This window comes from Pogona vitticeps, chromosome 2, assembly GCF_051106095.1.
Source record: "Pogona vitticeps strain Pit_001003342236 chromosome 2, PviZW2.1, whole genome shotgun sequence".
NCBI classification, from domain to species: domain Eukaryota; kingdom Metazoa; phylum Chordata; class Lepidosauria; order Squamata; family Agamidae; genus Pogona; species Pogona vitticeps.
The window spans coordinates 309,831,581-309,858,921 of record NC_135784.1 but is presented as its reverse complement, the minus strand read 5'-3'; the positions used below and the strand labels follow the sequence as shown (position 1 = coordinate 309,858,921).

The 27,341-nt window shown below is 48.3% G+C and overlaps 2 protein-coding genes across 11 annotated transcripts in view; one reads left to right on the top strand and one right to left on the bottom strand.

The window, feature by feature from the left end:
- The window catches only part of LOC110080474 (aquaporin-7), a 33,906-nt gene extending 31,205 nt beyond the window's left edge, over positions 1-2,701 (top strand). For all 7 annotated transcript variants that reach the window (XM_078384170.1, XM_020796414.3, XM_072992993.2 and 4 more), the window contains exon 7: positions 183-2,701. In XM_078384170.1, coding sequence (XP_078240296.1) covers positions 183-372 — 190 coding nt within the window. In that variant the 3' untranslated portion in view covers positions 373-2,701. The remainder of the gene's footprint in view (positions 1-182) is intronic.
- TPGS2 (tubulin polyglutamylase complex subunit 2) lies at positions 2,657-27,205 on the bottom strand. Of its 4 annotated transcripts, none has more exons than XM_072992997.2 (7): positions 26,917-27,205; positions 21,661-21,740; positions 9,040-9,127; positions 7,501-7,632; positions 7,204-7,317; positions 4,806-5,055; positions 2,657-3,241 (listed from the first exon to the last, which is right to left on the bottom strand). In XM_072992997.2, exons 1-6 carry the CDS (start codon positions 26,996-26,998, stop codon positions 4,811-4,813), a joined length of 741 nt encoding a protein of 246 aa, XP_072849098.2. In that variant the 5' UTR covers positions 26,999-27,205; the 3' UTR covers positions 2,657-3,241; positions 4,806-4,810. The 4 variants fall into 4 exon arrangements, with proteins under 4 accessions (XP_072849098.2, XP_020652116.3, XP_078240297.1 ...); XM_020796457.3 differs by having other exon boundaries at positions 4,895-5,055; positions 26,917-27,181; XM_078384171.1 differs by lacking the exon at positions 26,917-27,205 and adding an exon at positions 26,406-26,649 and having other exon boundaries at positions 4,895-5,055.
- Positions 27,206-27,341: the final 136 nt, after the last annotated feature.

Genomic DNA, 27,341 nt, shown 5'->3' with positions numbered 1-27,341 from the left:
GATACCTAGACCACAGAGCTATCCAGCAGGCATATTTTAGCTTTAGGAGATTAAAAGCTAATGCATACTGCCTCCAAGTGTTCAACGAAGCAAACGGAATCGCCCTCCTGACCCTTCTGCCTTCACTGGTGCTTATTTCTACAAGCCACTGAACTCACCTTTTCTTTTTTCCCCCTCCCCAGAGCTGCGAATTGCTGGTGGTGGGTCCCTGTGGTTGCCCCAACCCTGGGGAGTTTGGCTGGAATCTTCATTTACAACATCCTCGTTGACTTTCACAATCGGCCTCGGCCCAAATCGGAATCGGCCTGCGAATGCGGCGAATGCAGGAAGGAAGACTTGGAGGCGGGAGCGACGGCTGAGGCCCAGCTGTGAAGCCGCAGCTCCCATAAAACCGACGCTGGAGCTGCCATCCTGTGACCAGACTGGACGCTTCTGAGCTCCCGGGTCGGACATCAGGGAGAGCCGCCCTAAGTACTTAACGATACGTCAGCGAAACAGAGCAACATTTCCGAATGACAAGGGAGGGGAATGTTTATAGTGGGCAGAATGAAAGGAGGCTGGATTGAACCACTGTGCTGTGCCAAGCAATTGCATGGGAGTTGCATCTACCACCAAGCATTGCCAAATAATGTACGTGGTCTTGAAGGTCAGGATGCCCTCAAGAGCCTTACCAAAATCCTTTTAGGTAAAAGTTTGCAAACTATCGGCCGTTAAGCAGAGCAGCTTCAAAAATGAATGGGGTAGATACATTCACTGCTCCGTGACCCCTAAGACCAGAGGCAAGGGGAGGGGGGTGCCTCTCCCACGAATACGTGGCTTCTAGCCCCTTGTCCTACCATCTGGGCAGCGAGACTGGCCTGAGCGAAGGCATCAGTCTGTGCCGGGAGTCCCCGAGGTAGTGGCCGTCCAGGAAGAAGGCTGCCAGCGATAGGTAGTCCCTCTTGGGGAAACACCTTCCCCGTTCGCGAGTTATGATGGACGAGGCAAAAAAAGGGAGGTTGTGAGGTAGCTTGGTCACTGCGTCGGCTTAGGCAGGCTGCACAAACTCAGGGCATTTTCAGAAAAAAAAGGGGAATGATGGCGAGTCCCCTCTTCCTAGGAATCTCCGGGGAGAAGAGCTGGAAGTCGGAATGGCCGTGGCAGGTCACAGTTCCAAGGTTCTTGTGTTAGACTGCAATGTCTTGAATTGCCGGCAATCGATCTCTGCCAGGCAGCTCCCCTTTGCCAAGGAGAACAGCGCCTACCGCTGTTTTGCAGCTGGTCCTCAGGTCCAGCTTGAAAGCTTGCCCACGATGGGATTCCCTTGTGGAATCGCCTGTCCATTAGATCTGCGGTCGGCTCTCCGAAAGGTGATCATTGCCAAGCGAGCCTCCCTCCTTTCTCCAATTCTGGAGTGAATCAGGGGCGATTTGCAGGCAGTGGACACAACTCTTGACACTGTGTTGTGGGCCTTCCATCAGCTGTTACCATCATGTTGCCATCATCCCTGCTCATGTGTATAGTCTATTTTTGCCCTGCAAACTGTGACAAACAGCTGAGTGGCTGGATTCAGGTGTGATTTGGTCTTGGATTGGAATGCTAAACACTCTTCCCCACATCTCCCCTCGCCACAAGGGCACCCCACCTCCCCTGAGCATGGCTACTTTTTCTGTGCACATTTATTCCAGGGATGGGGAGCACGTGGGCCATATGCGGTTCCCCTCTTTGGGACCTCCTCTCAAATCACGGTTCTCCAACTGAGCACGCAAGGGCCCAGCCAGATTCCAGCCGCTGTCGGAGAAGAGCCCGTGAAAAGCGAAAACAAAAAAAAACACCCCGCACTCACTTTATCCATTTGATTCTGATTGCAGCCTTGTGGCACAGCAGTTAAACTGAAGTACTGCAGTCAAGACTCTGCTCACGATCCGAGCTCGATCCCAAGAAATTTAGGTAGCGGGCTTGAGGTTGGCTCAGCCTTCCATCCTTCTGAAGTTGGTAAATGAAGTACTCCGCTTGCTGGGGGGTGGTGGTGGTGCAATGTGTAGCCTGCATCATTAAATTGTAAACTACCCAGAGGGTGCTTTAAGAGCTATGGGGTGATATATCAGCAGCAGGCTTTGCCTTTTTTTTTGCTTTGATCGCTGTTGAATTTTAGCAAGGGCAGGGGTGTATTTGGCCTGTGATGGCCATGGGCTTGGGGTGCAAAGCCCACTCCTGGACCTGCTGATGTCCCCTTCATTCTTGTTGGGACCTCATTACTTGTCAAAGCCCCTTTCTGCAAGAACATTGGCTCGCGCCACCGTATCCTCCCAGGTTACGCTCCTATGGGTTGCTACACCAAGAGAGGCCAGAAAAACATCCACCAGAAACTGGGCCTTCTCACTGGTGGCTCCAGTGCTTTGGAAGGGGCTACCAGTTGATCTGCGCCTGGCCCCCTCCCTCCTTCCCTTGAAGAGGTTGCTTAAGACGATGCTCTTGACAGAGACATACAATGGTGCCCTCCGTTGAATTTAGCCAATTTGTGCTGCCCGTCCAATTATGGTATGATGCTCTTGGTCTGTTTGACTTATGATGTTTTGACTTGATTTTATTATCTTACTGTACCCTTTATTGTTTATTTTTATTGCTATTATCATTGTGCTTCCTTCCATTTGACCATGTCAGGGCCTAGCACTAATCGGGTGGTATGAACGTTTAATAAATAAACAAGCACACAAACAGATCAATCAGATACACAGGAGTGGGCCCAACAAGAGCACCAGCGTTGCTCTCTCCCATGGACTCTCTCTTCCTTGGCCAACGTCCTAGAGGTTCACTCTAGGACGGGAGCAGATTTCCCCCCACAGAGCCCCTCATGAAAAGAGATTCAAGCAGAACCTTCCAACTTCTGAAATAAACGCTTTCAAATAAATATCTTGGTCCAGTTCCCACAGAGCCAGGCATTCGCCAGTCCTTGCGTTCTTGATCAGTAGACCGAAAGGGCCCTGGGGGAACAGGTATAGCCTGGAGCGTCGTGGGAAAGTCAGGGCTGAGGTTCACGTCTCCTTGATGAGCTTCCAGCCTGCGGTGGGTTCCTCGGGGCCGCCCCCGTTTGCCCCTTCTGGGAGGGGGTCGGCTGGGCCGGCAGCTTCTTCTTCAGGACCGGAGTCTTGTTTTTGGTTCGAAACACTTTGTTGGGGTCCAGCTTGTTCACGAATGAATCGGCTTCCTCGGAGAGCTGTTCCGTGTTGACGGTGATGGGTTTGTACATGTTGAACCATTGCTGGCCGGAGCGAGGGAGGGAAAGAGGAGAAGAATGGGAGGTTAAGGTGAGGAGCAGGGCCAGAATCCCACTGTCTCACACCGCGGTGCGAGGGCCACGGAGTGACTTTTCCCACCCTCTCCAGCACCTTTTCCTTCGCACAGTGAGGTTGTGAAATTGGGGACGCAACCCGTTGTGCAACTGATCAAGGGAAGGGCCACCCACCAAAGGAGAAAAAAAAAACACCACACACTGGGTGACTGTTTTTACGCACACAGTTCACAGGTAAAAAGATGCCTAGGAATTTGCAAGGAGGCTACCTTAAGGTGGAGCTTGGAAAAGTTACTTTTTCGTACCACCACTCCCAGAATCTCCACGCTGGCTAGGACCCTGGGGGGCGTTTTAACGTTTCTCTTCGCTGGTAGGTGGGAGCAGTCCAAATCATCCCCAGGGGCTCCCGGGGTGTCTCCCTGCAGTGAAGATGGAGGGAGGGAGAAGGTGGCCACCCTGAGGTCGAGGGCTGCTCTAGCTCAGCCCAGCCCCCTTTTAAGGCAAGCTGCCCATCTGATGATAAAAGCTATTTGAAGTTTAAGAAGTTGTTAGCTTGCCCAACTATTTGAGGATAGAGCTAAAGACCTTCCAAGTAGCAGGGAAGACACGGCGAGGCTGTTTCAAGGTTTGGCAGCTGGCTCTTTATCTGCCGTGGGAAGGCAGGCTGGGTGGGAGGAGGCTGGTTATGGGCCTCAGGCAAGGTACGGTCGATGAGCTCAGCCATAAAAGGGCCTTGCTTGGAATGCCCCAAATCTCATGCTGAAACTTTGGCTGACTCCCTGAATCCAAACGATGCCCCCTTCAGCATCCTGCCTCTCTTTCCTGGCAGAAACCCAGGAGATGTCTTACCCCTGCTTGATACTATCAGAGAATTTAAAAACAAACAAACTCATCTGGTACTCTGTATTAGACAGTTTTCACCCACCTGAAATATCTGCGGAAAGGAAGAAGGCTTGCCTGACTTACGCAAGTGAACTTCGCAGCCCTTCTTCACTACATTTTGATTCGAATTCTCTCCCGTTTTAAGTAGGTGTGCTTTGAACCTCTGAACCGTTCTAACTAGGTCAAGCGGTTGTCTCAAGCTTCCTCCATGAGCTGACTCATTCTCATGCAAATAAAACCCGCACGTCAGCCCAGGAACGACAGGAATGAGCAGCCTTATTACGGAATCAAACCCTTAGCCAACCTAGCCTTGCGGTTCCGCTTCTGACTGGTACCCAGACCTCTCTCTGAGCCCTACCTGGAGGTCTCTGGCATTCGCTGTTGGTCTCCCATCTGAGTACTAACCAGACCTGACCCTGCTTAGCTTCCCAAACCCCTCAAGAGGGCTGCATTCAGGGTGCTTTGGTGATCATGGAGATCCACTTTTAATTTGCAACAGAATTGTGATCGAAACTGGGAACTCCCTGAGTCGGAGAGTTCATCGCTAGAGAAGTCTGCCTCTACAGCTCTCAAATGCTCTGATTTTGCACATATTGGCATACAGGGACGTACTTTTCTGGGTTGATTCCTGTCTTCATGATGCATGGCTTACCGGGTTCAAGGCTTAGAGGAGAGAGGTTTGCCGGCAGACAGGGTGAAGCCCTGGGAAGCGACGGGACAAGCAGTGGCTGATTCTCTCACCTTGGCCTGGGGACTGATGCCGTAGCTGGTGAAGGCGTACTGCCACTGGGGGAGCCCGAGGTTCGTGATCAGGAGCCGGTAGTAAGCGGTGAAGCTTTTGGTGAGGAAGTGCCAGTACAGCGCCTGATCCAGAAACCAGATCTCGGAATCCGGGGCGACAACTGGAACAGAGAGTGGAGAGGTAAAAAGCGCCCCGCCGGTGGAGAAGCAGGGCTTTTATCCCCATTTCAAGATGTCTGTAAGAATCTCTGGGCCCTCGGCTGGTGCGGGCCTCTCTGGGCAGGATCCACCGGAAGCCACGAGGGCCTATCCGGGGCAGGTGACGAAGGGAAAAAGGTGTGGGTGGAGGAAGGAATTTTGGCACTAAAAGGCAGGCGAGGCTGGGTGGAGCCAGACCTCACCAGGGCTCGGATGCCACGAGCAGGCATTCTGGAAGGACAACTCTCTGCCCAGGATCTTACCAAGTTTCTGCTGAGCAGAAAACCCGGCTAGAGTCATCGAATAGGACGGTGCCGCTTGTGCAAGTGTTGCTGTTGTGCAAGCACTGACCTCCGGTCGAAAATATACCCTCCCTCTGCACGGGAGCAAAGCTTACGCAAGCCCCGTGATGCTGTGTGTATTAATTAGGCTGGTGGGGCTTTCCCCGCTGTGGCACTTCCACAGGATACCGAGTGGCGACATCAGAGGCTGGGAGTAACTGAGGACATCTTCTCTGACCCACCCGCTTGTGCCTTCCGGAAAACCCCCGGGCTATCTCCAATTCAGGGGTTCCCGCTTTGTACCCCTCCACCTTCCAATCGGACAATGAGGAATGTGGGGAAAAAAGGGACACCGCCCGTCTAGAGAGCAGCAGAGGACTCCGACCTGTTCTGTGCAGAGAATGTGGAGACGGGGGTCCACAAGGGGAAGGGGGAGGAGAGTCTGTCCCGGGGAGGGTCTTGAAGGGCGGATCGTCCCTCTGGTCGGGTGCAGGTCACCAGATCGATCCTGGGCTCCTGGGACCCGTCTTGGCTTTAGAAATCCTTAGGAGCCATCTGAGCCATCCCAGAAGGGTGGGTCGGTGGGTGGGCTACCTGCCCCATCAGGAGTGTTGGCTTGTTGCTTGGCTGACACTCAAGCCCCAGACTCTCCGTGTCAGGCGGCAGCTTCGATAGGTCTGGGGCCCCTATGTTTTGGCCCCGTCCCTTCCATGTTTTGCCCCCGTTCCAAGATTTGGGGGAAACCACACATCCTTCCAAAATGTAAATTTCAGGCACCTCTGCAAGAATGTTGAGGGACTGGTTAATTTCCTTCTAGTTTTGAGCCCACACACTCCCACTGGCTAGGCTCTGCACCTCGCTCTGAAGCAGAACGGCTGTTGGACTTTTCTGGGAGCAGCAATTCTCAACACCAGTCCCCCCCTATCATGGGGTTTGGTGTGTATGAGAAGATCCCAGACCTGCCAAGATGGATTTGGGACGGTACGATTCCTACTCCTAGAACATGGGGAGGGAGCGGGGGCCTCTCTTCTACGGCGCTGGCCGAAAGCATTCAGTGGTCGGCTGTCACAAGGGCTGGGAAATGCCTCAGAGGCGAAGGGGGGGATCAAATCACCAGGTCTGAGGAGAGAGTCATCCGGTTGTTCCCAGCAGGAGGCAGAAGCAAGGATGGGTGGGATGGGTCCTGCCCCCCCCCAGCCTGGTTTTGGGGGCTCCAGAAGCAGGATCTTGTGGCCCTGCCTACGTTTGATTGCTTTTGTTGCGATGTCAGTCCTCAGGCTGGGTAGAGTGGTCCAAGGTGATGAGGGGGAACATTAGGGTAAAAGGAACGGGTACGTCCATGGATGTCCAAATTATAAATGAGAGATGAAGTCTCAGGATGTAGAAAATAGAATCAAGCTCTTTATTCTGTATTCTTTAAATGGGTCGTTAAAAAGCTCTGGCTCAATGCAGTTCGGTGAAATCTTCTTCAGGAGCTAAAGAAGAAGGCGGCTTCGTCGAAACGCATTGAGCCAGAGCTTTTTAACAACCCATTTAAAGAATAAAGAACCTGATTCTGTTTTCTACATCCTGAGACTTTGCCAGGAACATTAAGAGTGCCTGGAGGCAGCAGAAGGAGAGCTACAGAGAAGGAATAAAAAGAGGAACATGGTCAGGGGGAAGCCTCGCTGTCGGCCCTTGTAGAGCGAGACGGCGACAAGGCGAGGGGAGCAACTTAGAGGAAGGATGGCCGAGGATGCAAGGAGAGAGACCTCACTGTTTCCGGGCAGGACTGAATAATAATAAAAAAGGGGGGGGCAGTGCCTGGGTGTCTGGTGTCCAGAACTGTACCTGGCTTGGTATTCTTGTACACAAGGCAGACTCTTCCATTCCCTCCACAGGGGTCCAGCTCAAATATCAGGCTACGAGAGTCCAAGTGAGGCTTCTCCGGCTGGTCGCTGTCGCCTTGAAGAGAAAAGGCCAAAAAAAGAGAGGTTGACCCAGGATTTCTTGGCATCTGGATATTGGGAAGTGGGGTTCAGGTTACAAAGGATGTCACGGAGAAAGTAAGAAGGATGGAGGAAGCAGAGGGATACCAAAGGGGGGGGGGGGAGAGAAGACCTCCAGGCTTGGAGGGGGATGATGTACCTCCTTCCTCATCCGTGTCCTCCAAATCGGCAAGGGTGGGAGCGTTGGGCAAGGTGTACACAGAGGAGGACCCAAGACGGTTCAGTCTGGAGATGCTGTTGATAGTCATGGAGCCCAGGGGCACGGGATGGTCTGGAAGGCAGAGAGTCAAAACCGGGTGGCTAAGCAGATGCCGCAAATCCACCTTGAAATGATGTGAGATTGGACGGAGAATCACAACTTTCCTTTCCTTTTTAATAAGCAGATTCCTAGTTCCCTGAACAGGGAAAGTCTGCTAGAAAGCATGGGGGGGGGAATATCTTCTTCTGAACAACTTTGGCTAAATACGTTTGTCTGCTAGAAGTGGGAACAACCTTGTCCATCTTTGTACAGTGGTGCCCCGCACAGCGAGGTTAATCCGTTCCGGATTAACCTTCGCTGTGGGAAACATCGCACTACGGAACACCAAAAGGCATTGGAACGCATTAAACAGCGTTTAATGCGTTCCAATGCCATAGAATACTCACCGTAGTGCGATGTTTCCCAGGGGCCGGCAGCCATTTTCGCGCCCTCCCCTCGCACAACGAGGGCGCCAAAATGGCTGCCATCAGCTGTCCGGCGGGTCCAAAATGGCTGCCGGAACAGCCGAAAGGGGCCGGGGCGCAGCGTTTTCGCACCCTTGGTAAGCAAGGGGAGCGCGCGAAAACGCTGCCGGAAGCCCCGAAATGGTGCACCATTTTGGACCCGCCGGACAGCTGATCGGCGGGTCGCAAAGCGAAGGTCGGTAAGCGAGCAGCTTACCGACCTTCGCTCTGTGAATCACAGCCTATACGGGCATCGTTTTGCGATCGCATTTGCGATCGCAAAAACGGCCTCGTAGAGCGAATTCATCGCTCTACGAGGCGCCCGTTGTACGAGGCACCACTGTATTCTCAAAGGCTTTCACAGCTGGGATCTGATGGTTGTTCATACTGAAGCAGTTATATTGCTTCAGAGGACAGGAGTTAGAACTCTGTGTTCTGGTGTAGTGTATGGGATAGTTGAGTATTTGTAGCTGTGGGATCAGCTTTTTGTCCCTTTCAGGAGATTGGGTGATCATGGTGATCAGGGTGTTTTTTGTTGTGGGTGTATTGTTGTGATAAGGGGGAGATGTTATCTGTCACTGTGATTGATGGCTGAACGGATTGGAACGGATTATCCGGTTTTCAATGCATTTCAATGAGAAACCACGTTTCGCTTAGCGATGAAATCGCTTAGCAGCGATTTTTGGGGAACGAATTAACATCGCTAAGCGAGGCACCACTGTAAGTGGAATTACATCCTCCTGTTATTACAATTGTAAGGTAACTTAGTTACACTGTAGTTGTTGCAAACAGGAATTTATTTCAAACGACTCATTACTGGGAAACGTAAGGTTAAATGAAATCTCAGACTTGCAAAAATGTTCCGATACAACCTGCCACCCTTACCGAATTCAGAGATGGCAATCCAGAATGTAACTTGAGGGAAAAGTAACTTGAGGCCAAAGCCCGGCAGAAGAAAGGAACAAGGCAGGCTTACCGTCGACCTTGACGCTCCAGGTCATGTGGAAGCCGTCCGTCATCAGGTAGAAACTCTTCAAATCCTCCGGCAGGACGCAGGCATTCTTCTGCAAGGAATGGCAAAGGGTTAATTAAGGGTTAGGGATGCCGTCAGTAGGGTGCCAAGCAAGAGCCATATTGCCTCCGTGGAGTCCGGCAAACTGCCTGCCCCTAGGATGGACCCCGTTCACTGGCTCTCTGAAACAGGGCTGGTGGGGCCCCCTGCCACATTCCACAATAAAAACCAACATATATTCAAAACATATATTTAGGATGATGTGGGATGAAGTGTTTCAAGTACAGCAGGATGCCCGTATCCACAGGAGCAGTATCCACGGATTCACTTATCTGCGGTCTGAAAACATTAAAAGTGTTCAAAGAAAAATTCTAGAAATACATATTTAAAAAGGTGAAGTTACTAGAACTGGTCCCTAGAGGGAGCCAGAGATCACACTATGTGTAGTATAGCATTCACTATTAAAATAGCATTCGCTAAAATCCATGTTTTCCAGCATCTTGGTTTGTTGGCGGGCAGGAGGCCTTAGAACCAATCCCCTGCGGATAGCTGTGTCCTACTCAATGCTCAATGGTCTCTGCCTGTATTAATTCTGTGTTACCCCGCCTCCTCTCCCTTCCATAGGCAATACATTCTTTGAAGCAAGGACCAGCCTATTCGTATTACTGCTTGTGACAAACCCAGACCTACTGGGATATGTCACACAGTTACACTAAGCTGCCACCAACCATTCCCTATAAGAAGTCACACAGACCAGGGATGGATTTTCAAACAATAAAAAGAATAAGGTTTATTTTAAATACACACAGGGTAAATAAAACAATCAGGTGAATAATATAAAGTAACGTGGCTTAGATTCACTCATACATACACACAGTTTGGTTCACACAGAACCTTAACTTAAAGCACAGACCCTGAACCTATCAGTTCTGGCTAACCAACAGACACCTGAACCTATCAGGCTGGTACTCTGACACACAGTAGTACCCTGTCAGACACCCAGACTCCCACAACAGCTTCTTCTTCCCCAGCTGCTGCTTCGTCCCAACCCAGTGTCTCACAGTCTGTCTCAGCATCTCCTCTTCACCACACAGGCATCACATATTTATACAGTACAGCCCCTCCTCCTGATGTCCCGCCTTCCCCTCCCCATAGGATGGAACTTTCCCTCCAAACCCATGACAGACAGGTAACATCAGTGCTGTATGTAACACCTCCCCTCTTTATAAGTTGTTTTGTAGGGGGAAAGCTAAAAGTGCTTTTCACCAAAAAAACAACCTGAATAAAACATACAACAACAGTTATACATACCATATAATACCATACTTACTTATACTTACATTCTAAGTTAAACCATAGCAAATAGGCATTTAAACATTTACCATATACATTACATCAATTTACCTTTATTTGTACAAACCAAATTCAAAACCAGGTACATTTAACTTTTGTCATCATTATATACACATAGTCCATGTTCTTTCGCCGTCTTCATTCTTCAGGTCTTCTTGACAAGGCGTCAGCAACACAGTTCACTGACCCTCTGACCACCTTCACTTCAAAGTCATAGTCCTGTAGGTTTAAAGCCCACCTCATAAGTTTGCTATTGTGGGTTTTCATTGTCTTTAACCATTGCAATGGTGAATGGTCAGTACACAGAATAAAATGTCTTCCCCAGATGTAAGGCTTGGCCTTCTGGATCGCGTAGACTATGGCCAAACACTCCTTCTCCACGGTTGCCAAATGTCTCTCACCTTTTTGAAGTTTCCTATTCAGGTAGGACACCGGATGCTGGTCACCATTCTCATCCTCCTGGCACAGAACTGCTCCTACCCCGCTGTTAGACGCGTCGGTGTAGATGATGAACTCCCGGTCGAAGTCTGGAGCACGCAGGACTGGATAGTTGATTAACGCCTCCTTCAACCTCTGGAACGCCGCCTCACAGTCGCTGGTCCACGGGATGCGGTCATCAGCCTTCTTCCTCGTCAGATCGGTCAGCGGAGCCGCAATCTCGCTAAACCTCGGGATGAACTTTCTGTAGTAGCCCACCAACCCAAGAAATGATTTGACCTTTTTCTTGGTGTTGGGTCTAGGCCAATCACGAACAGCTTCTATTTTGGCCTCCAGGGGTTTTATCACTCCTCCCCCTACCATGTGACCCAAGTATTTTATTTCTGGGCTACCCAGCTGACACTTGCTGGCCTTTACTGTTAGCCCTGCTGCACTTAACCTCTGCAGCACTAACTCCAGGTGTATCAGGTGATCTTCCCAGGTATTACTGAAGATCCCTATGTCATCAATGTAGGCTACTGTAAAGTCACTGAGCCCTGCCAAGGTCTGGTCCATCAGCCTTTGGAATGTGGCTGGTGCATTTCTGAGACCAAAGCTCAGGACTCGAAACTCATAGAGACCAAAAGGGCTGCAAAAGGCAGTCTTTTCTTGATCCCTGGGATCAATTCTTAATTGCCAATATCCCTTTACCAGGTCCAATGATGAGATGAACCGACAACCCCCTATGGTTTCAATCAGGTTGTCTAGCCTGGGCATTGGGTAGGCATCAGGAGTGGTTACACGGTTTAATTTCCTGTAATCGACACAAAACCTAATGCTCCCATCAGGCTTGTCCACAAGGACTATCGGAGAGGACCAAGGACTAGAAGAGGGGACGATTATGTTCTCCCTCAGCATTTCGTCCAGCTCCTTCCGCACCTTGTCCCTATAGGGTCCCGTTACTCGGTATGGGGATACTGCTTGCGGGGGTGCATCCCCTGTGTGGATCCGATGCATCACTCCCTTCACTATCCCCGGCTTGTTGGAAAACACCTGTTGATATTTACTAAGCAGCATTTTTAGTTCTTGCTGCTGGTCTTGGGTGAGTGCAGGACTGATCTTTACCTCCTCTGGGTTGTATTTTACTTCCCCTCTACCCTCCCAGAAGGGTAATTCAGCTTCCTCACTCTCAGCTGCTTTTATCGCGAATAAAACCCTCTGTTCCCCTCTGTAGTAGGGTTTTAGGGCATTCACATGAACCACCCTCCTTGCTTGGTTCTCCTCCTGCTCTATTAGGTAGTTCAGGTCTGACATCTTGGAAATGACCCTATATGGTCCTGCCCATTTGAGCTGCAGTTTATTCTCTCTGCAGGGCCTAAGCCAAAGCACTTCCTCCCCTGGGTCAAAGCGCCTCTCTCTAGCTTTGTGGTCATACCATGTTTTCTGTCTGACCTTCTGAGCTTGCAGGTTTTCTGCTGCCAGCTCTAGATTTCTCCTTAGGTCATTCATCAAGGTGTCTATGTAAGTCACAACGTCTTGTGGGTCATCCTGGGTGATCTGCTCCCAATTTTGTTTGATCAAATCAAGGGGCTCTTTCACCCCTAAGTGTGCAGCAAACATGTCAGAGTGCCCCCTTTGTAAGATCATGGGGCGATACTTTTCAGGTACCACCAGCTGACTTCTGATCCCATCTCCCCCTTTTGAGATATTCCTCAGGGTCTCTCTATATAAAATCCCCTTTTTCTCCAGAAATCTCACTGGGGTTTCAGGTGTTAGCTGGGCGTCAGTCACCTGTTCAAAACACTTTTGGAGAGTGGCGTCTGCCTTTTGCTCCTGTCCAAATCTGCTGTCTGTGGTTAAGGTTTCCACCACAGCTTCTGAACTCTCCTCTGCTTCCGTCTCTGGCTCATCATTACCCCCTTGAACTGTCCCTGTGGTGGCTTGTGAGCGTGTAATCACTAGCACCCGTTTCACATGTTCAGCCAGGTCATTTCCCACGAGCACGGCTGCTGGCAGAGTCGATGAAATCGCTAGCCGCCAAGCTCCCCTCCAGCCTTGAAAGTTGACAGGTACCTCTGCTACTGGCAGAGAGATTACCTGCCCCTCAATCCCTGCCACCTTCATGCTCTCATTTGGGATTATAAACTCCCTAGGAATAATATCTGGATGGCACAGGGTTACCTGGGAACAAGTGTCCCGCAGCCCCCTATACTGACGGTCAAGTATTCCTACGTCCACTCCTGCTGTCTCAAACAATTGAGAATCTGTTTTCACCAGCAAGCAGCGCTTTACCTCTATAAGAGGACCATTTTCCTCAGCTTGATCAGCAGAGGTAGCTGTTCCATACTGAGTAGCCATGGCAACAGGCTCCCTCTGTGACACTGAGCCTTGCTCTTTCTGGACACAGAACACAGCTTTTGGCTTGGTCCCACTAGACTCCTGAGGCACCATTCCTTTTAGCTGCTTCAATTTCTCACACTCTGAGATTAGATGACCCTTTCCCTGACAGAAATAGCATTTTCTGGTGTATTTGGATTCTCTCTCATCTTGTTTTGGTTTTCCCTCCAAAATCTGAGGTCTTAGTTTCATGTCTGAGGGCTTCCCTTCACCATGGGCCCCTCCCCCTTGCTGGTTTTTCCCTGGTCCCTGAGAGTACTTGCTGTAGGTTTCTTTGGGTTTACCTACAGATTTCCCCTCACCCAAGGGCTTTCTTATTTGGGAAATAAAATCCGCGATCTCTGCGGCTGCTGCCACAGATTTCGGTTTCCTTTCCCTCACCTGGAATTTCAATTCCCCATGCAGGACTGAATAGAACTGTTCCAGTGCTATTAAGTCTTTAAGCTGCTCATAGGTCTCTGTCCCCTCCTGAGATAGCCATTTCTCAAGCAGCCTCACCAGCTGGGCCCCCACTTGGGTAAAAGTCTGTTCTGGTTTCTTGGTGAGGGACCTGAATCTTTGTCTCAGCTGCTCCGCATTTATCCCATGTCTGGCAAACACCAGTTTTTTAAACTCTGCAAAATCTTTCATCAGTTCCTCAGGCATCTCGGCATAAACCTCAGCCAGGCTACCACTGATTAAAGATCGCATGATGGTCATCTTCTCAGTCTCCCTCACTGAGAAGTCCACAAACGCTCTTTCCACTAAGGAAAAGAACACCTCAGGACAATCTCCCTTGTGGTACACAGGGAATTTCTTCAGGTCAGCTTTAGACAATTGGCCTCCCTCAGAATCCCTATTGTTATTATTGTTCTGGTTCATCAGTTCCAATTTTTTTAATTCAAACGCCATTCTCTCTCTCTCCAATCTTTCCTCCCTCTCCATTCTCTCTCTCTCTAATTCAAATTGCCTTTGTTTCTCTCTCTCCCTTTCTTCTCTTTCCCTTTCCTCCATTTCAAATTGCCTCATCCTCAGTTCATGCTGTTGGGCCATGAGCAATTTTCTAAGTTCTGGGTTCTGCTCTCCTGTGCTGTCACCCTGCACTGAGCCAAATTCATCCTCGGAACCTTGGTCAATCTGGGGGTCTTTCACATCACTCATGTCTGCTATCTGGCTTCGAGTCAAGGGCATAATCCCCCCTCAGAACAGGCTGCTTTAAAAGTCAAGCCTCAAAATAAAACGACCACTTTTTTCCTTCTTGCCTCAGAACCAGCTCTCCCTAGAGATTGCTGCTGTTCTTCAGCACTAAACTTGCAACAGTATCGAGTCAGAGCCTACCCCCCTCTGCTGGGCCTCTCAGCTGGCAGGCTAGATCACTGTTACTACGCAGTTTTGCCTCAGCTTTTTCCCGCCAAAACTAGGCTGCCTCAGAGCACCTTAATCTAAGTCTCCCCAGTTGGCACGTTCTTCTACTAGCGCACCTCCCCGTGAGGTACACCTAGAAGATTACCTACGCGCCTCAGACTGTCCCTGACTAGACCCCCCTTGCTCTGGGCACACTTGCCAAGGCTTTGCTGGACCACTGGACAACTGGACCAGTCGTATCCCACACGCTGGACACCAATCAATGTGACAAACCCAGACCTACTGGGATATGTCACACAGTTACACTAAGCTGCCACCAACCATTCCCTATAAGAAGTCACACAGACCAGGGATGGATTTTCAAACAATAAAAAGAATAAGGTTTATTTTAAATACACACAGGGTAAATAAAACAATCAGGTGAATAAGATAAAGTAACGTGGCTTAGATTCACTCATACATACACACAGTTTGGTTCACACAGAACCTTAACTTAAAGCACAGACCCTGAACCTATCAGTTCTGGCTAACCAACAGACACCTGAACCTATCAGGTTGGTACTCTGACACACAGTAGTACCCTGTCTGACACACAGACTTCCACAACAGCTTCTTCTTCCCAGCTGCTGCTTCGTCACAACCCAGTGTCTCTCAGCATCTCCTAGTGTGTGTTCTCTCACCACACAGGCATCACATATTTATACAGTACAGCCCCTCCTCCTGATGTCCCGCCTTCCCCTCCCCATAGGATGGAACTTTCCCTCCAAACCCATGACAGACAGGTAACATCAGTGCTGTATGTAACACTGCTGTTCTGTTGCCCTATGGAGAACTATGAATGTTGACGAGCTTTCTCCAAAACTGAACCCATTGCTTCCATAGCAGCTGCCCCCCCTCCCACTCCCCCGGAATGACCGTTCTTTGTTCCCTTGGTTAGAGGAGAGAGGAATCCACACCAATGGTCTCCATTAGAGATGGGCATGAACCTCAGTTTGGAGGTTCGTGCTGGTTTGTGTGTTTCCTTCCCTTTCTGGCCAGCTGACGTGCTCTTCTATACTGCTCCTCTTCGGCTGCTCATCTGATGAGGAGGAGGAGGAGAGGAGTATGCATCGGCTGGAACACGCAGCGCCTGCACTTACGAACCGGCACGAACCTCCGAACTGAGGCTTGTGCCCATCTCTAGTCTCCATCAAGCTCCTGCATGACAGCAGCTGCTGCGTTGTTCCCCTGCCTCTCTGTGCGATTCCGTTTGCAGCTCCTTCTCATCCAGTTCTGAATGCAGCCCCAGGCTTTTCCATCAAGGAATCAGGAATAAGACTCTACACAACCTGCCCCCTGGTTAGTCAGGGGATGGCTTAACAAAAGGAACACCCCCCCATTCCAAAGCACAAAGCGTCTTGCTTTGCCATGGTGTGTGGGGGGGGTGAGATTTCTTTGGTTCACATTAGAATGCTAGAATGGAAAGGGGCGAATCACCTTTGCTAGGAAGGCAGCTCAGATAACTCCACAAGATATAATCAAGAGACAACCTTGAGATCTCTGGGGCCGTGTTTCCAAGCCCTGGCGTAGGGTACGTGCAAAAATGTCTGCACAGTGAAAGAGTCTCTGGACTTCGCTTTAGCTCACGGAGCGGAGGAGCCTGTCCAGAGACCCTTCTTGACCATAACCAGCAGCCTAGCAGTGGTTTCAAAGGCATTCCTAGAATGCCAGTTTGAAGCGACCCTGGACAATGACCGCCAGGGCCAAGAGGTCCAGGTTAAGAGATGGGAACAGGCGTCTCCTGGAGGGACAGGAAGCTCTGGCCCCTCTGGTTCCTGGGGGTCCTCCTCTGCCTGGCTCAGAAACAGTCAACGTTTTCAAGCCCATTCCATCGGCTGCCTCCTTTACTCCTCAATGGGGTGGGGTATTCTCTCGTGTAGAGGGAAGGTGGAGATCCTTTTTGTTCACTGTAAAAAAAAATGCTCCTGTTTGTCTTTAGGAGATCGAGAAATGGAAGAGCCAAGGCTTCTTCATGCAGGGAGAAAAGGGGGTATGGAGAGAGTGTCATCCAGTTTTGGTTTTACCTGTGGGGCAGCTGCTAAAGCCCCAGGTGCCCTGCCCTGCCAGAAGGTTTATTGGCACTCCCGCAGGCGATCTTGCCCCTCCTGAACGTTCTGGCCACAGGCCTTGGTGCTCACAGGCAGCTGAGCATCCATTCAATAGGCCCCCTCGGGTGCGGGCTATGCCACGTCAGATTGCAGATGTGGTTTTGGATATTCGATCGATACTTTCCGTAAAAATGGAATTGTCTGCACAGGAAGAACCAGCCTGGGCAAAAGGAGGGTTCCAGCTAGCATTCTTTCCTAGACATGGTACAACCCAGAGTTGAATTTTTCTATTAAATATCTTGTGGTTGGCACACAACAGAAGCTAAAGGTTTCTCCAGTACTCATTTTTGTGGGGCAAAAATGCACAAAAGCTTCTTAATTAGTGCGGAGTGAATTTTCCCCTCTTGTCTTTGAAAACTAACTCAGCCAGGTTTTATGCTCCTGTTTGTCCAGATGATGCTAAAAACCTGATGATAGTGACAATTTCACTAGCATTACCCCAGGAAATGCAATTTGGCTGGTAACAACAAGGATTTATTTCGACCCGAGGCAGGGGTGCCAGGGTGTGCCTATTTTTACCCACAACTGTCTCTGGATCGTGTTTGTAAATTCTTTTCGATGAGAGAAGATGTAAAGTAGAAGCAATGGATATCAAGCCAGATTTCAGTTGAATATCGAGAAAAATCTCTTAACTGTTAGAGGAGTATGACAATGAATGCAAAAACCTTGGAAAGTGCTGAGCATTCCAAAGTTGGAGGCCTTCGAGAGGAAACTGGACTATCCCCTGGCAGATCTGCTTTGATTTGGACTTCTGCCTTGAGCAAGGGGTTAGGCTTGATGGCCTTCGAGGACCCTTCCAGCACCATAATTCTAGGATTCTCTGCTGAGGACATCTCTTTCATTTGTCATTAACTATTGTCTTTTTTGTAGTCCTTTACTTGGCCCTGACCTTCCAGAACAACATTCCCACCATTTGCATTTGAGCATATATGGGCAGCGGTGGGGACAGCACGGGGCGGAGGGTGAACGGGACACTGCCCTCCCCCCACATTCTTGTAGGGCTGAGTCAAGTCTGACCCTTTGCCCTGTTATATCTACAACTTTGCACCAATCCAGCTGACTCTGTTAGGATTTGTGACACCCTTCCGCTGAGCTGCCTGTCTAACGGCCTGATGTCATTCTGGCACCCTGGATTACATGCTCCGAAAAGTCTGCCGTCTAAGCAAACAAATGGCAGAGCACACGTTCACAGCCAGAGAAAGCGTAGGCTGTGCAAGCCAGTGCCGCCGAAAGCCAAGTGCAACAGCAGGTGAGATTTTAATATTCCTTCCGTTTCACCAGGTGTAAATTCATCTGTAATGAATAAATGGAGGGAGAAATTCTAACGTCCTTCAGAATGGGTAACTTAGAACAGTTGACACACTTCTAAGCATACTGATAGGGGAATTATGGTATTTTAAAAAGTTGAATCAACTCTGATAGAACAGAATCCACTGCACATAGTTAAACTGTGGAACTCACTGCCACAAGATGGAGTGATGGCCGCCAACTTGAACAGCTTTAAGCAGGGGTAGAGAAATTCATAGAGGAAAAGGTCATTAATGGCTATTAGGATGGCTATAAAGTTCTTCCAGGATCAGGGCAGTGTGCCCCTGAACACCACTCACTGGGGTCCATGTGCTCTTGGGGTCCATTTGTCCTGTTTCTGGTCAATTTATTGGCCACTATATTAACAGAAAGCGAGATTAGAACCATTGCAATGGATTAAATATTAGCCAAGGGTTCTGTAGCCATTACCAAATGCAAACTACTAAATAATGATCTTGTTGTCTGCTGCTGCCATTTCCCTTTCCAACTAACCACAGCTGCCTTTACAGAATAAACTTCAAAAATACAGATAGTGATTCTTAGTTCACTAACACATGTTGTTTTTGCTGTTCTTTCCTTTACCCTCTAATCACTGTTGCTGTTTACAGAAGTTTAAAAAAAAAGGAGGGGGGGACCATGAATATCCAAAAGGAGTCCTAAATCATTACTAGGTGTGAAACGCACCTTGAATCTACCAACCACCACTATCTCTTTATGTTAGAGCTACATGTGAATGTTTTGCCATGCAGTCTCTGCATTCTCGTTCTTCTGTCTGAGGAAGTGGGCTTGATCCATGAAAGCTCACATTAAAATATAGCAGTTAGTCTTCCAGGTGCTGCAACATCTTTTCTTTCTTTCTTTCTTTCTTTCTTTCTTTCTTTCTTTCTTTCTTTCTTTCTTTCTTTCTTTCTTTCTTTCTTTCTTTCTTTCTTTCTTTCTTTCTTTCTTTCCTTCTTTCTTTCTTTCTTTCCTTCTTTCCTTCTTTCTTTCCTTCTTTCTTTCCTTCTTTCTCTCTCTCTCTCTTTCTTTCTTTCCTTCTTTCTTTCTCTCTCTCTCTCTGCCTGCTTTGGTTTAGTTGTGTGTTCCTTGTCGGAGACCTTGCACAGACTACCACCTTGAAAGCTAGATGAGAAAGATGTTTATTGTCCACCAAAGTGTGGGAGGGTTAGATGGGTCTGTAGGTGTGATCCAGGACACCTCTTTCTGCATTACGATCCCATCTTTTGATGAACGAAGACAGATTCCCCTTGTACCTCCATGCCCATGTGCCACTCAAAAGGTTCAACCAGCTTTCCTCTCATCATCCAGATATTAGCTGGCGAACAATTTAGGTCAAGTAGTTTTCTTATGAGCCTGCAGAGTACTGCTGACATCTAGCGGGCCTGAGCCAAAATACTGAAGAGATGAGCCAACTGCAAAACTTTCACCGTTCAGGAGCTGACGTTGTTCTGTTCTGATAGACAGGATCTCATACTAGCTCATTTTTGATGAGTCCAGTTTTAAGATGCGACAGATGGATCAAGTCCCCACAAGTTTTGATTTAAACCAAAAATTAAACCATGACTTGAGTCATTCCTCCTTACTTTAATTACAGTACTTGATTTTTCATATGAAAAAGGGCACTCGTTTTTTTTTTTAATGCACATATTTTTCATAATCTCCCTGCTGTTTGTCTCCACTTCCAAGAATATTCCACCTGGTGTCTGAAAAATATGCATTTTAGAGAAAGAGGCAAATTTCGCACAAAACTGCAGAGGGACAATAGCTAAAACGGCAAGTTATAAATGAGTAAGTATCATTTACGGAAGCAATGGAAATAACCCTATATTTGTAGGGTTTCCAACACTCTTCTCATTCTGGGGAAAAAAATAAAGCTTCAGAAATGACTTCAGTTAACTGAAAGACAGGTTTATGATTTCTCATCTCCCTATAAAATAATCAATCTTTGGAGGAACAAGAGCAAGGGGAATTCCATAATGACGGGCTGGATAGCTCAGTGAGTTAGAGGTCTGGCTGTGTGGCCAGAGCCCCACTGGGCCCCCCAGGAGAAGGGCCAACCTATGTAACTTTGGGCAAGCTGCACAGTCCCAGGGCACCCCCCCGGAAGAATTTCTGAGTACCGTCCACCTAGAAAACCCTAGAAAGGGCTGCGGGAAGTCAGAATCGACTTGATGGCATACAGTTATTATTTATTATTATTACATAACGAGATCTCTGAGCTTTAACACATTTCAAATTGAAAGCTATCATGACACAAAACTTTGAAAACAAAACCATTTGAACAACTTCTTCTAAAAAATTAAATTGAATACCTTCATTTTTAAATTAATTGATGGTATTCAACCATTGATATTTGCTTAGAAAGTCAACGGGGGTGGGGGGAGAGGGGGAAACACAACAAGCTGGCAGCATATCACCACTTTAAACACAGTGAGGAAGGAAGACAGATTGTAGATAAACAAGCCAGGCTAGTTGCAAGACGAATTTTGAAGACCGTATGGTTTACAAAATATTCCTGGCCAACTAAAGAGACAGAAACATCTGCTCCACATTCTAAAACTAGAGATCTTCAGGTGAGAAATCATAAAAGGCAGAGGGCCAAGGAAATGTAGTCTGGGAGCTTAGCAAAAGGTAGGCTTTAAATGTGCTGCTCTCAGGGTATGATTAGAATCATGAAGTTGGAAGGGGCCTCTAAGACTGTCAAGTCCAAGGCTCGAAACCAAGTCAAAGCAGATCTGACAAGGTGGCTGTCTAATTTTCTCTTGAATGCCTCCAGCGTTGGAGCACTCACCACCTCTCGAGGTCATTGATTCCATTGTTTTACTGCTCTAACGGTTAATAGGTTTTTTCTGATATTCACCCTAAAACTAGCTTCCTGTAACTCATTATTACATGTCCTGGACTCTCGGATGATCAAGAACAGATCCTGCTTTTCCTCTGTATGACTCCTTCCATATATTTGAAAAGTGGTATCATGTCATGCCCAGTTCTTTCAGTCTTTCCTTACAGGGCTTGGTTTCCACCACCCCCGATCATCCTTGTTGCCCTCCTCTGGACAGGCATGGGGGTTTCGGAATTCATGGACTACAGCTGCCACAAGTCCACAGGAATTTGCCAGGCCAGCAAATTCTTGGGGATTTAATCAAGAAACCAAAGTCCTGACAGGCGATTTTAATTTCTTAAGCTAATGAATTCAGACTCTGCCTGCCATTTTCATCCTGTGGAAGAAAGGAATTGGCAGGGCTAAGCTCCATGGGAGCTACAAGGGATTATGGGTCTGTCAGTTTTCTTGAGAGGCTTCTTGTGTAGAGCCTCAAGGTCAGAGGCTAACACACCTATAATGCCTTGTAGCTCACACTGAATTAGTGTCTCAGACTCTCCAGTTGTTAGGGTCAGCAGCTTTCACCCTGAACGGCCCCCTAGGATGGCGGGCAACTGGAAAAGCAACAGGACCCAAACAAATTTGATCCCCCTACTCTCAAAACCCCATAGAAACAACCCCCCCTTGAAAATTCAACCTGTTTGTACCTCCTGCAAAGCTCGTCAACTTCTTTATGAGGAAGGAGCAGAGAATGGGTATATATGCTACCCGGGCATACATAAACACAATCCACTCTACCTGCTCCCAGGAAACAATGGCGTGGCGCTCAGCGGGCTCTTTTTCTACAAACATCACTTCGGTGACTCCTGGAGATGCCTCTGCAAAAGAAAGACATCTAGTTTATAAGATGGTGTTTGAAGAGGTGGGTTAAAAAACCCCCAGCACCAGACCATCTAACATGGCTATTTTGCAAGATCTCAGGCTGGGAGTTGATCTTATTTCACCGGGAGACATGCCAGGAAGTGGGTGGGTGGCAACGCATCTCGACGAACACACGTCCCCTTGAAGTCAAACTGCTTCGTTCTGGTTGAGACCTGAGTGCGAATCTCACCCTACAAATCCTGGGTTTCTCTGCAGACAAATTCTTCACATATGTTACTCTCTCTCTCTCTCTCTCTCTCTCTCTCTCTTTGCCTTGCTGGCTTTTTAAAATGCAGTTGTGAGCTGTCTGCTCTGTGATACAGATATATTCTGCATCACACAGAAGTGCAATTTTGAGCATGGGAACATCAGAGGTGCTCATTTCAGACCTGTAGGCATCTTGTTAATGAGGACGTCAGCTCGTTTCTCCAGACCTTTCCCCTCTGTAATCCGCAGGATAATTGTTTTATGTAACCGTGAGAAAATTGTTACAGTAGAACATAGAGTTGGAAGGCAGCACACGGACATATCATAGATCTGCCTGGAAAAATAGGGAAGGACAGATAAAAACCCTCTCCCTTCTGGAGTTCTTTCAATCATCAAAAGTAAAAACGGGAGGGGAAAAAATCCAGTTAGGTCATTTAGTGCAACCCCTTTGGCTCCCTGCGGAATATTTTCCCACCACTCTCTCCTTGGGCTCATGCCTTAATCATTTAGTTCCGTCCTTCATTCAGAATACCTATCTTCTTTATACAACAGCCAGTCCTCCAGCAGGCTTTCCTCCACGAAAGCACCATGAGAAAAAATTAACACATTAGAAACAGAAGCAATCCTTTTTTTCCTGAGATCAAAGAAATCCAGGCAGGCCAGGGGAAAGGAGAGATTCAAAATCGCATCCGTCATGTGAAGGTGCCGAGAGGGGAGAGAACCGCAGGTTGCAAAGTGGTCTGAACCAAATCCTAGATCCTTTGCTACGTAACATTCGGCCAAGAAGCTCGGGGAGTTACAGCTAGAACCGAAACACAGACTGGGGATTACAAGTGTGCTTTTGTTTTTCTTTCTTGTAGATTTTGGTCCTTGGCTTGCTGCCATTATTAATTTGTAGATTACAAACGTGGACTACAAATCTGATACATAATATCTGATCAAGAAACTCAAGGAGTTTACAGCCAGATGGAAACATAAACTGTGGGTTACAAATTTGTTTTTCCTCTCTTGTTTACTTTGGCAGTTGGCTTGTTGTTATACCAATTTGTGGATTACAAACATCGTGGAATACAAAACTAGATTACAAATTAACTCCCCCCCCTTCCCTCGGAACTATATAACTAGAAATTTATGGTGGTGAACTGCTGGACTGTGCCTGATTTTGTTTTACTGATTTGGGAGTTCTGAAATTTAAATATTAAGGATGTAATAGCACCATCTGATGGAGATTTAGATTATAGCAAGTTCTTGCAATTTTTTTTCTTTTTTTCTTTTTTGTTTACTCTGATATATTGGAATATATATCAAAGTTGGGAGTACCAAATCTGTTAAACCTGTGAAACTGATTATATTTAAAGGAGCTAATATTACTAACCCCCTTCACGGATTGCTGCCTTGTCGTGGCGAAGGGGCTCAAGTAACTCAGAGAAGCTATGGGCTATGCCGTGCAGGGACACCCAAGACGGACAGGTCATAGTGGAGAGTTCTGACTAAAGACGATCCACCTGGAGCAGGCAATGCCACTCCAGTATCTTTGCCAAGAAAACCCCATGAACAGAAACAAAAGGCTAAAAGATACGATGCTAGAAGATGGGACCCTCAGGTCGGAAGGCGTCCAACATGCTACTGAGGAAGAGCGGAGGATAAGTACGAGTAGCTCCAGAGCTAATGAAGTGATTGGGCCAAAGCCGAAAGGACGCTCAGCTGTGGACGTGCCTGGAAGTGAAAGGAAAGTCCAATGCTGCAAAGAAAAATACTGGATAGGAACCTGGAATGTAAGATCTATGAACCTTGGTAAGCTGGATGTGGTCAAACAGGAGATGGCAAGAATAAACATTGACATCCTGGCTGTCAGTGAACTAAAATGGACGGGAATGGGCAAATTCCATTCGGGACAAGCTGTTAATCACAAACACTCTTTTCCAAAAACACAAGAGACGACTCTACACATGGACATCTCCAGATGGGCAATACTGAAATCATATTGATTATGTTCTCTGCAGCCAAAGATGGAGAAGCTCTATACAGTCAGCAAAAACAAGACCTGGAGCTGACTGTGGCTCTGATCATCAGCTTCTCATAGCAAAATCAAGCTTAAACTGAAGAGAGTAGGAAAAACCACTGGGCCACTCAGGTATAATCTAAACCAAATCCCTTATGAATACACAGTGGAAGTGAAGAACAGATTTAAGGAACTCGATTTGGTGGACAGAGTGCCTGAAGAACTTTGGACAGAGGCTCGTAACATTGTATAGGAGGCAGCAACAAAAACCATCCCCCCCCCAAAAAGGACATACAAGAAACCAAAGTGGCTGTCCAACAAGGCCTTACAAATAGCAGAGAAGGGAAACAAAATGCAAGGGAGATAGGGAAAGTTACAGAAAATTGAATGCAGACTTCCAAAGAATAGCAAGGAGAGACAAGAGGGCCTTCTAAAAATGAACAATGTAAAGAAATAGAGGAAAATAATAGAAAGGGAAAAACCAGAGATCTGTTCAGGAAAACTGGAGATATTAGAGGAACATTTTGTGCAAAGATGGACATGATAAAGGACAAAAATGCGAGGGACACATCAAGAAGAAGCGGCAAGAATACATAGCGGAACTATACCAGAAAGATCTGAATGTTCTGGTAAAGGTAAAGGTTCCCCTTGACAATTTTTTGTCCAGTTGTGTTCGACTCTAGGGGGCGGTGCTCATCCCCGTTTCCAAGCTATAGAGCCAGTGTTTGTCTGAAGACAATCTTCCGTGGTCACATGGCCAGTGCGACTTAGACACGGAACGCCGTGACCTTCTCACCGAGGTGGTCCCTATTAATCTACTCGCATTTGCATGCTTTCGAACTGCTAGGTTGGCGGGAGCTGCGACAAGTGACGGGTGCTCACTCCGTCACGTGGATTCGATCTTACGACTGCTTGGTCTTCTGACCCTGCAGCACAGGCTTCTGCGGTTTAGCCCACAGCGCCACCACGTCCCTACGAATGTTCTGGACAAACCAGATAATGTGGTTGCTGACCTAGAGCCAGACATCCTGGAGATTGAAGTCAAGTGAGCCTTAAAAAGCACAGCTAACAACAAGGCCAGTGGAGGTGATGACATTCCATTTGAACTATTTAATATGCCAGCAAGTTTGGAAAACTCAGCAGTGGCCAGAGAATTAGAAAAGATCAGTCTACATCCCAATGCCAAAGAAGGGCAGTGCCAAAGAATGCTCCAACTACCGTACAATTGCACTCATCTCACACGCCAGCAAGGTTATGCTCAAAATCCTACAAGGTAGGCTTCAGCAGTATGTGGACCGAGAACTCCCAGAAGTACAAGCTGGATTTCGAAGGGGCAGAGAAACTAGAGACCAAATTGCTAACATGTGCTGGATTATGGAGAAAGCCAGAGAGTTCCAGAATTTAATTTATATGCAGAATAAATCATGCGAAAGGCCAGACTGGAGGAATCCCAAGTGGGAAAAGTTAATGTTTTACACATGGCAGCTCCCAGAACAAACTCCTTTCAGGATGGCCACGGGTCTGTCGTTGTTTCTTCTCTACAAAGAGTTGGATAAATCAGTGGTTCTTAATCTTTGTTACTCAGATGCTTTTGAACTGCATCTCCCAGAAACCCCAGTCAGCACAGTTGGTGGTGAAGGCTTCTGGGAGTTGCAGTCCAAAACTCCTGAGTAACCCAAGGTTAAGAACCAGTGGGATAAATGATCTTTAAAAACTGTTAATCTCTCTTCAAAAACAGGATACATAGGACAGAATGCAAAGTGTTGTGTAAATGAACCTACCCTGGGAAGTTCACAGCAGAGTCTGGACAGACACTGGGTCCCCTGGATCCTCCTCTGGCACTGTGACCACTAGGACACACAGCCATCACTTGCTTTGCTCCCCTGGCTCTGTGGTGCTTCTACTTATTTGTAAACAAATGACCAGGGACTATGACACCGCAAGGGGACGTGGTGGAGCTGCGGGTTAAACCACAGAAGCGTCTTATGCTGCAAGGTCAGCCGTCGTAAGATCGAATCCATGCGACGGAGTGAGCTCCCGTCGCTTGTCCCAGCTCCTGCCAACCTAGCAGTTTGAAAGCATGTAAATGCGAGTAGATCAATAGGTACCACCTCAGTGGGAAGGTCACAGCGTTCCGTGTCTAGTCGTGATGGCCATGTGACCACGGAAGATTGTCTTTGGACAAAACGCTGGCTCTATGGCTTAGAAACGGGGATGAGCACTGCCCCCGTAGAGTCGAACACGACTGGACTCAAGGTCAAGGGGAACTTTTACCTTATGACACCGTATCTCTTTGTCTTCCCCCCACAAGGGGAAATGAAAGGTATAGCCCTGCTTCTAGAACCTCACAGCCCTTGATCCTCCTGTGTTGTGGGTGATACCGGGCCATTTTTCAGGTCTTAGAAACACCTACTTTTTTAGACAGAGTGTGCACGATAAGTACGCTGTCCCGGATCTTCTGATTTAGGACGATCCCTCCTCCTCCTGCCTGCCGTTCATTGCTTTGCTTCGAGGCTTGCAGGCTCCGGCTCGTGGCTTCCTGGACTGAGTCCGTCCTTCTCACCGTCCTTCGGGTCCTCTTTTCCGGCTGCCTTTAATGGCTTCCTTCTGTGCCTCACGGTATGGACAAACGGCCACAGCCTGAGGCGTCATCCTTTCAACCTCGCACCACAGGACTGGCTGGGACTACAAATCCCTTCCTCCTGTATGCAACCAGGATGGTGGATTTTGGGAGTTGTAGTCCAAAAAAAAAAAAAAAAAACCCACCCTCGCCAAACTCTGATGTTTGGCATGCTCTGCCTTACAGGGCCCACGGCGGAGCTGCTGGACTCCCCCAAAGCCCTCCAACCCCCCCCCCGGGACATTGCACCCCCCCCGGACAGTTTCCATGCCAACAGAAGGACTCGGAGCCTTCAGGCGCTCACCTAAGAGGCGGGTCACCCCCAGGGTGAGCTTGTCCAGGTAAGGCTTGATGTTGTTGATGCCGTGCGAGGCCTTCTCCTCCATCCTCCTCTTCCTCCTCCTCCACCACCAACCCTTCCAGGACCGGCTCTTAACGACCCTCCTCGACCTGGACCAGAAAGCAAAGCACGCGTTTGGGGTGTTTTTGTCCACAATCTCGACCCGTAGCTGGGACCATGCCGCAAGGCGCGGCGGGAACTGTAGTCTCCCTGTTCTTCACTAGGGCTTCTCCCTGGGACGCTTTGCCTCACGGGAGGTGTAGTCTCGCTACAGGGATTTCATAGGCGACCAAGGGAGAGAACGACGACAACTCCCAGAAAGCAGCGCAGCGGCCTATTTCTTCCTCCCCCCCTCCCTTTTCTTCGCGTCTTTCGAACGCGGCGTTCAT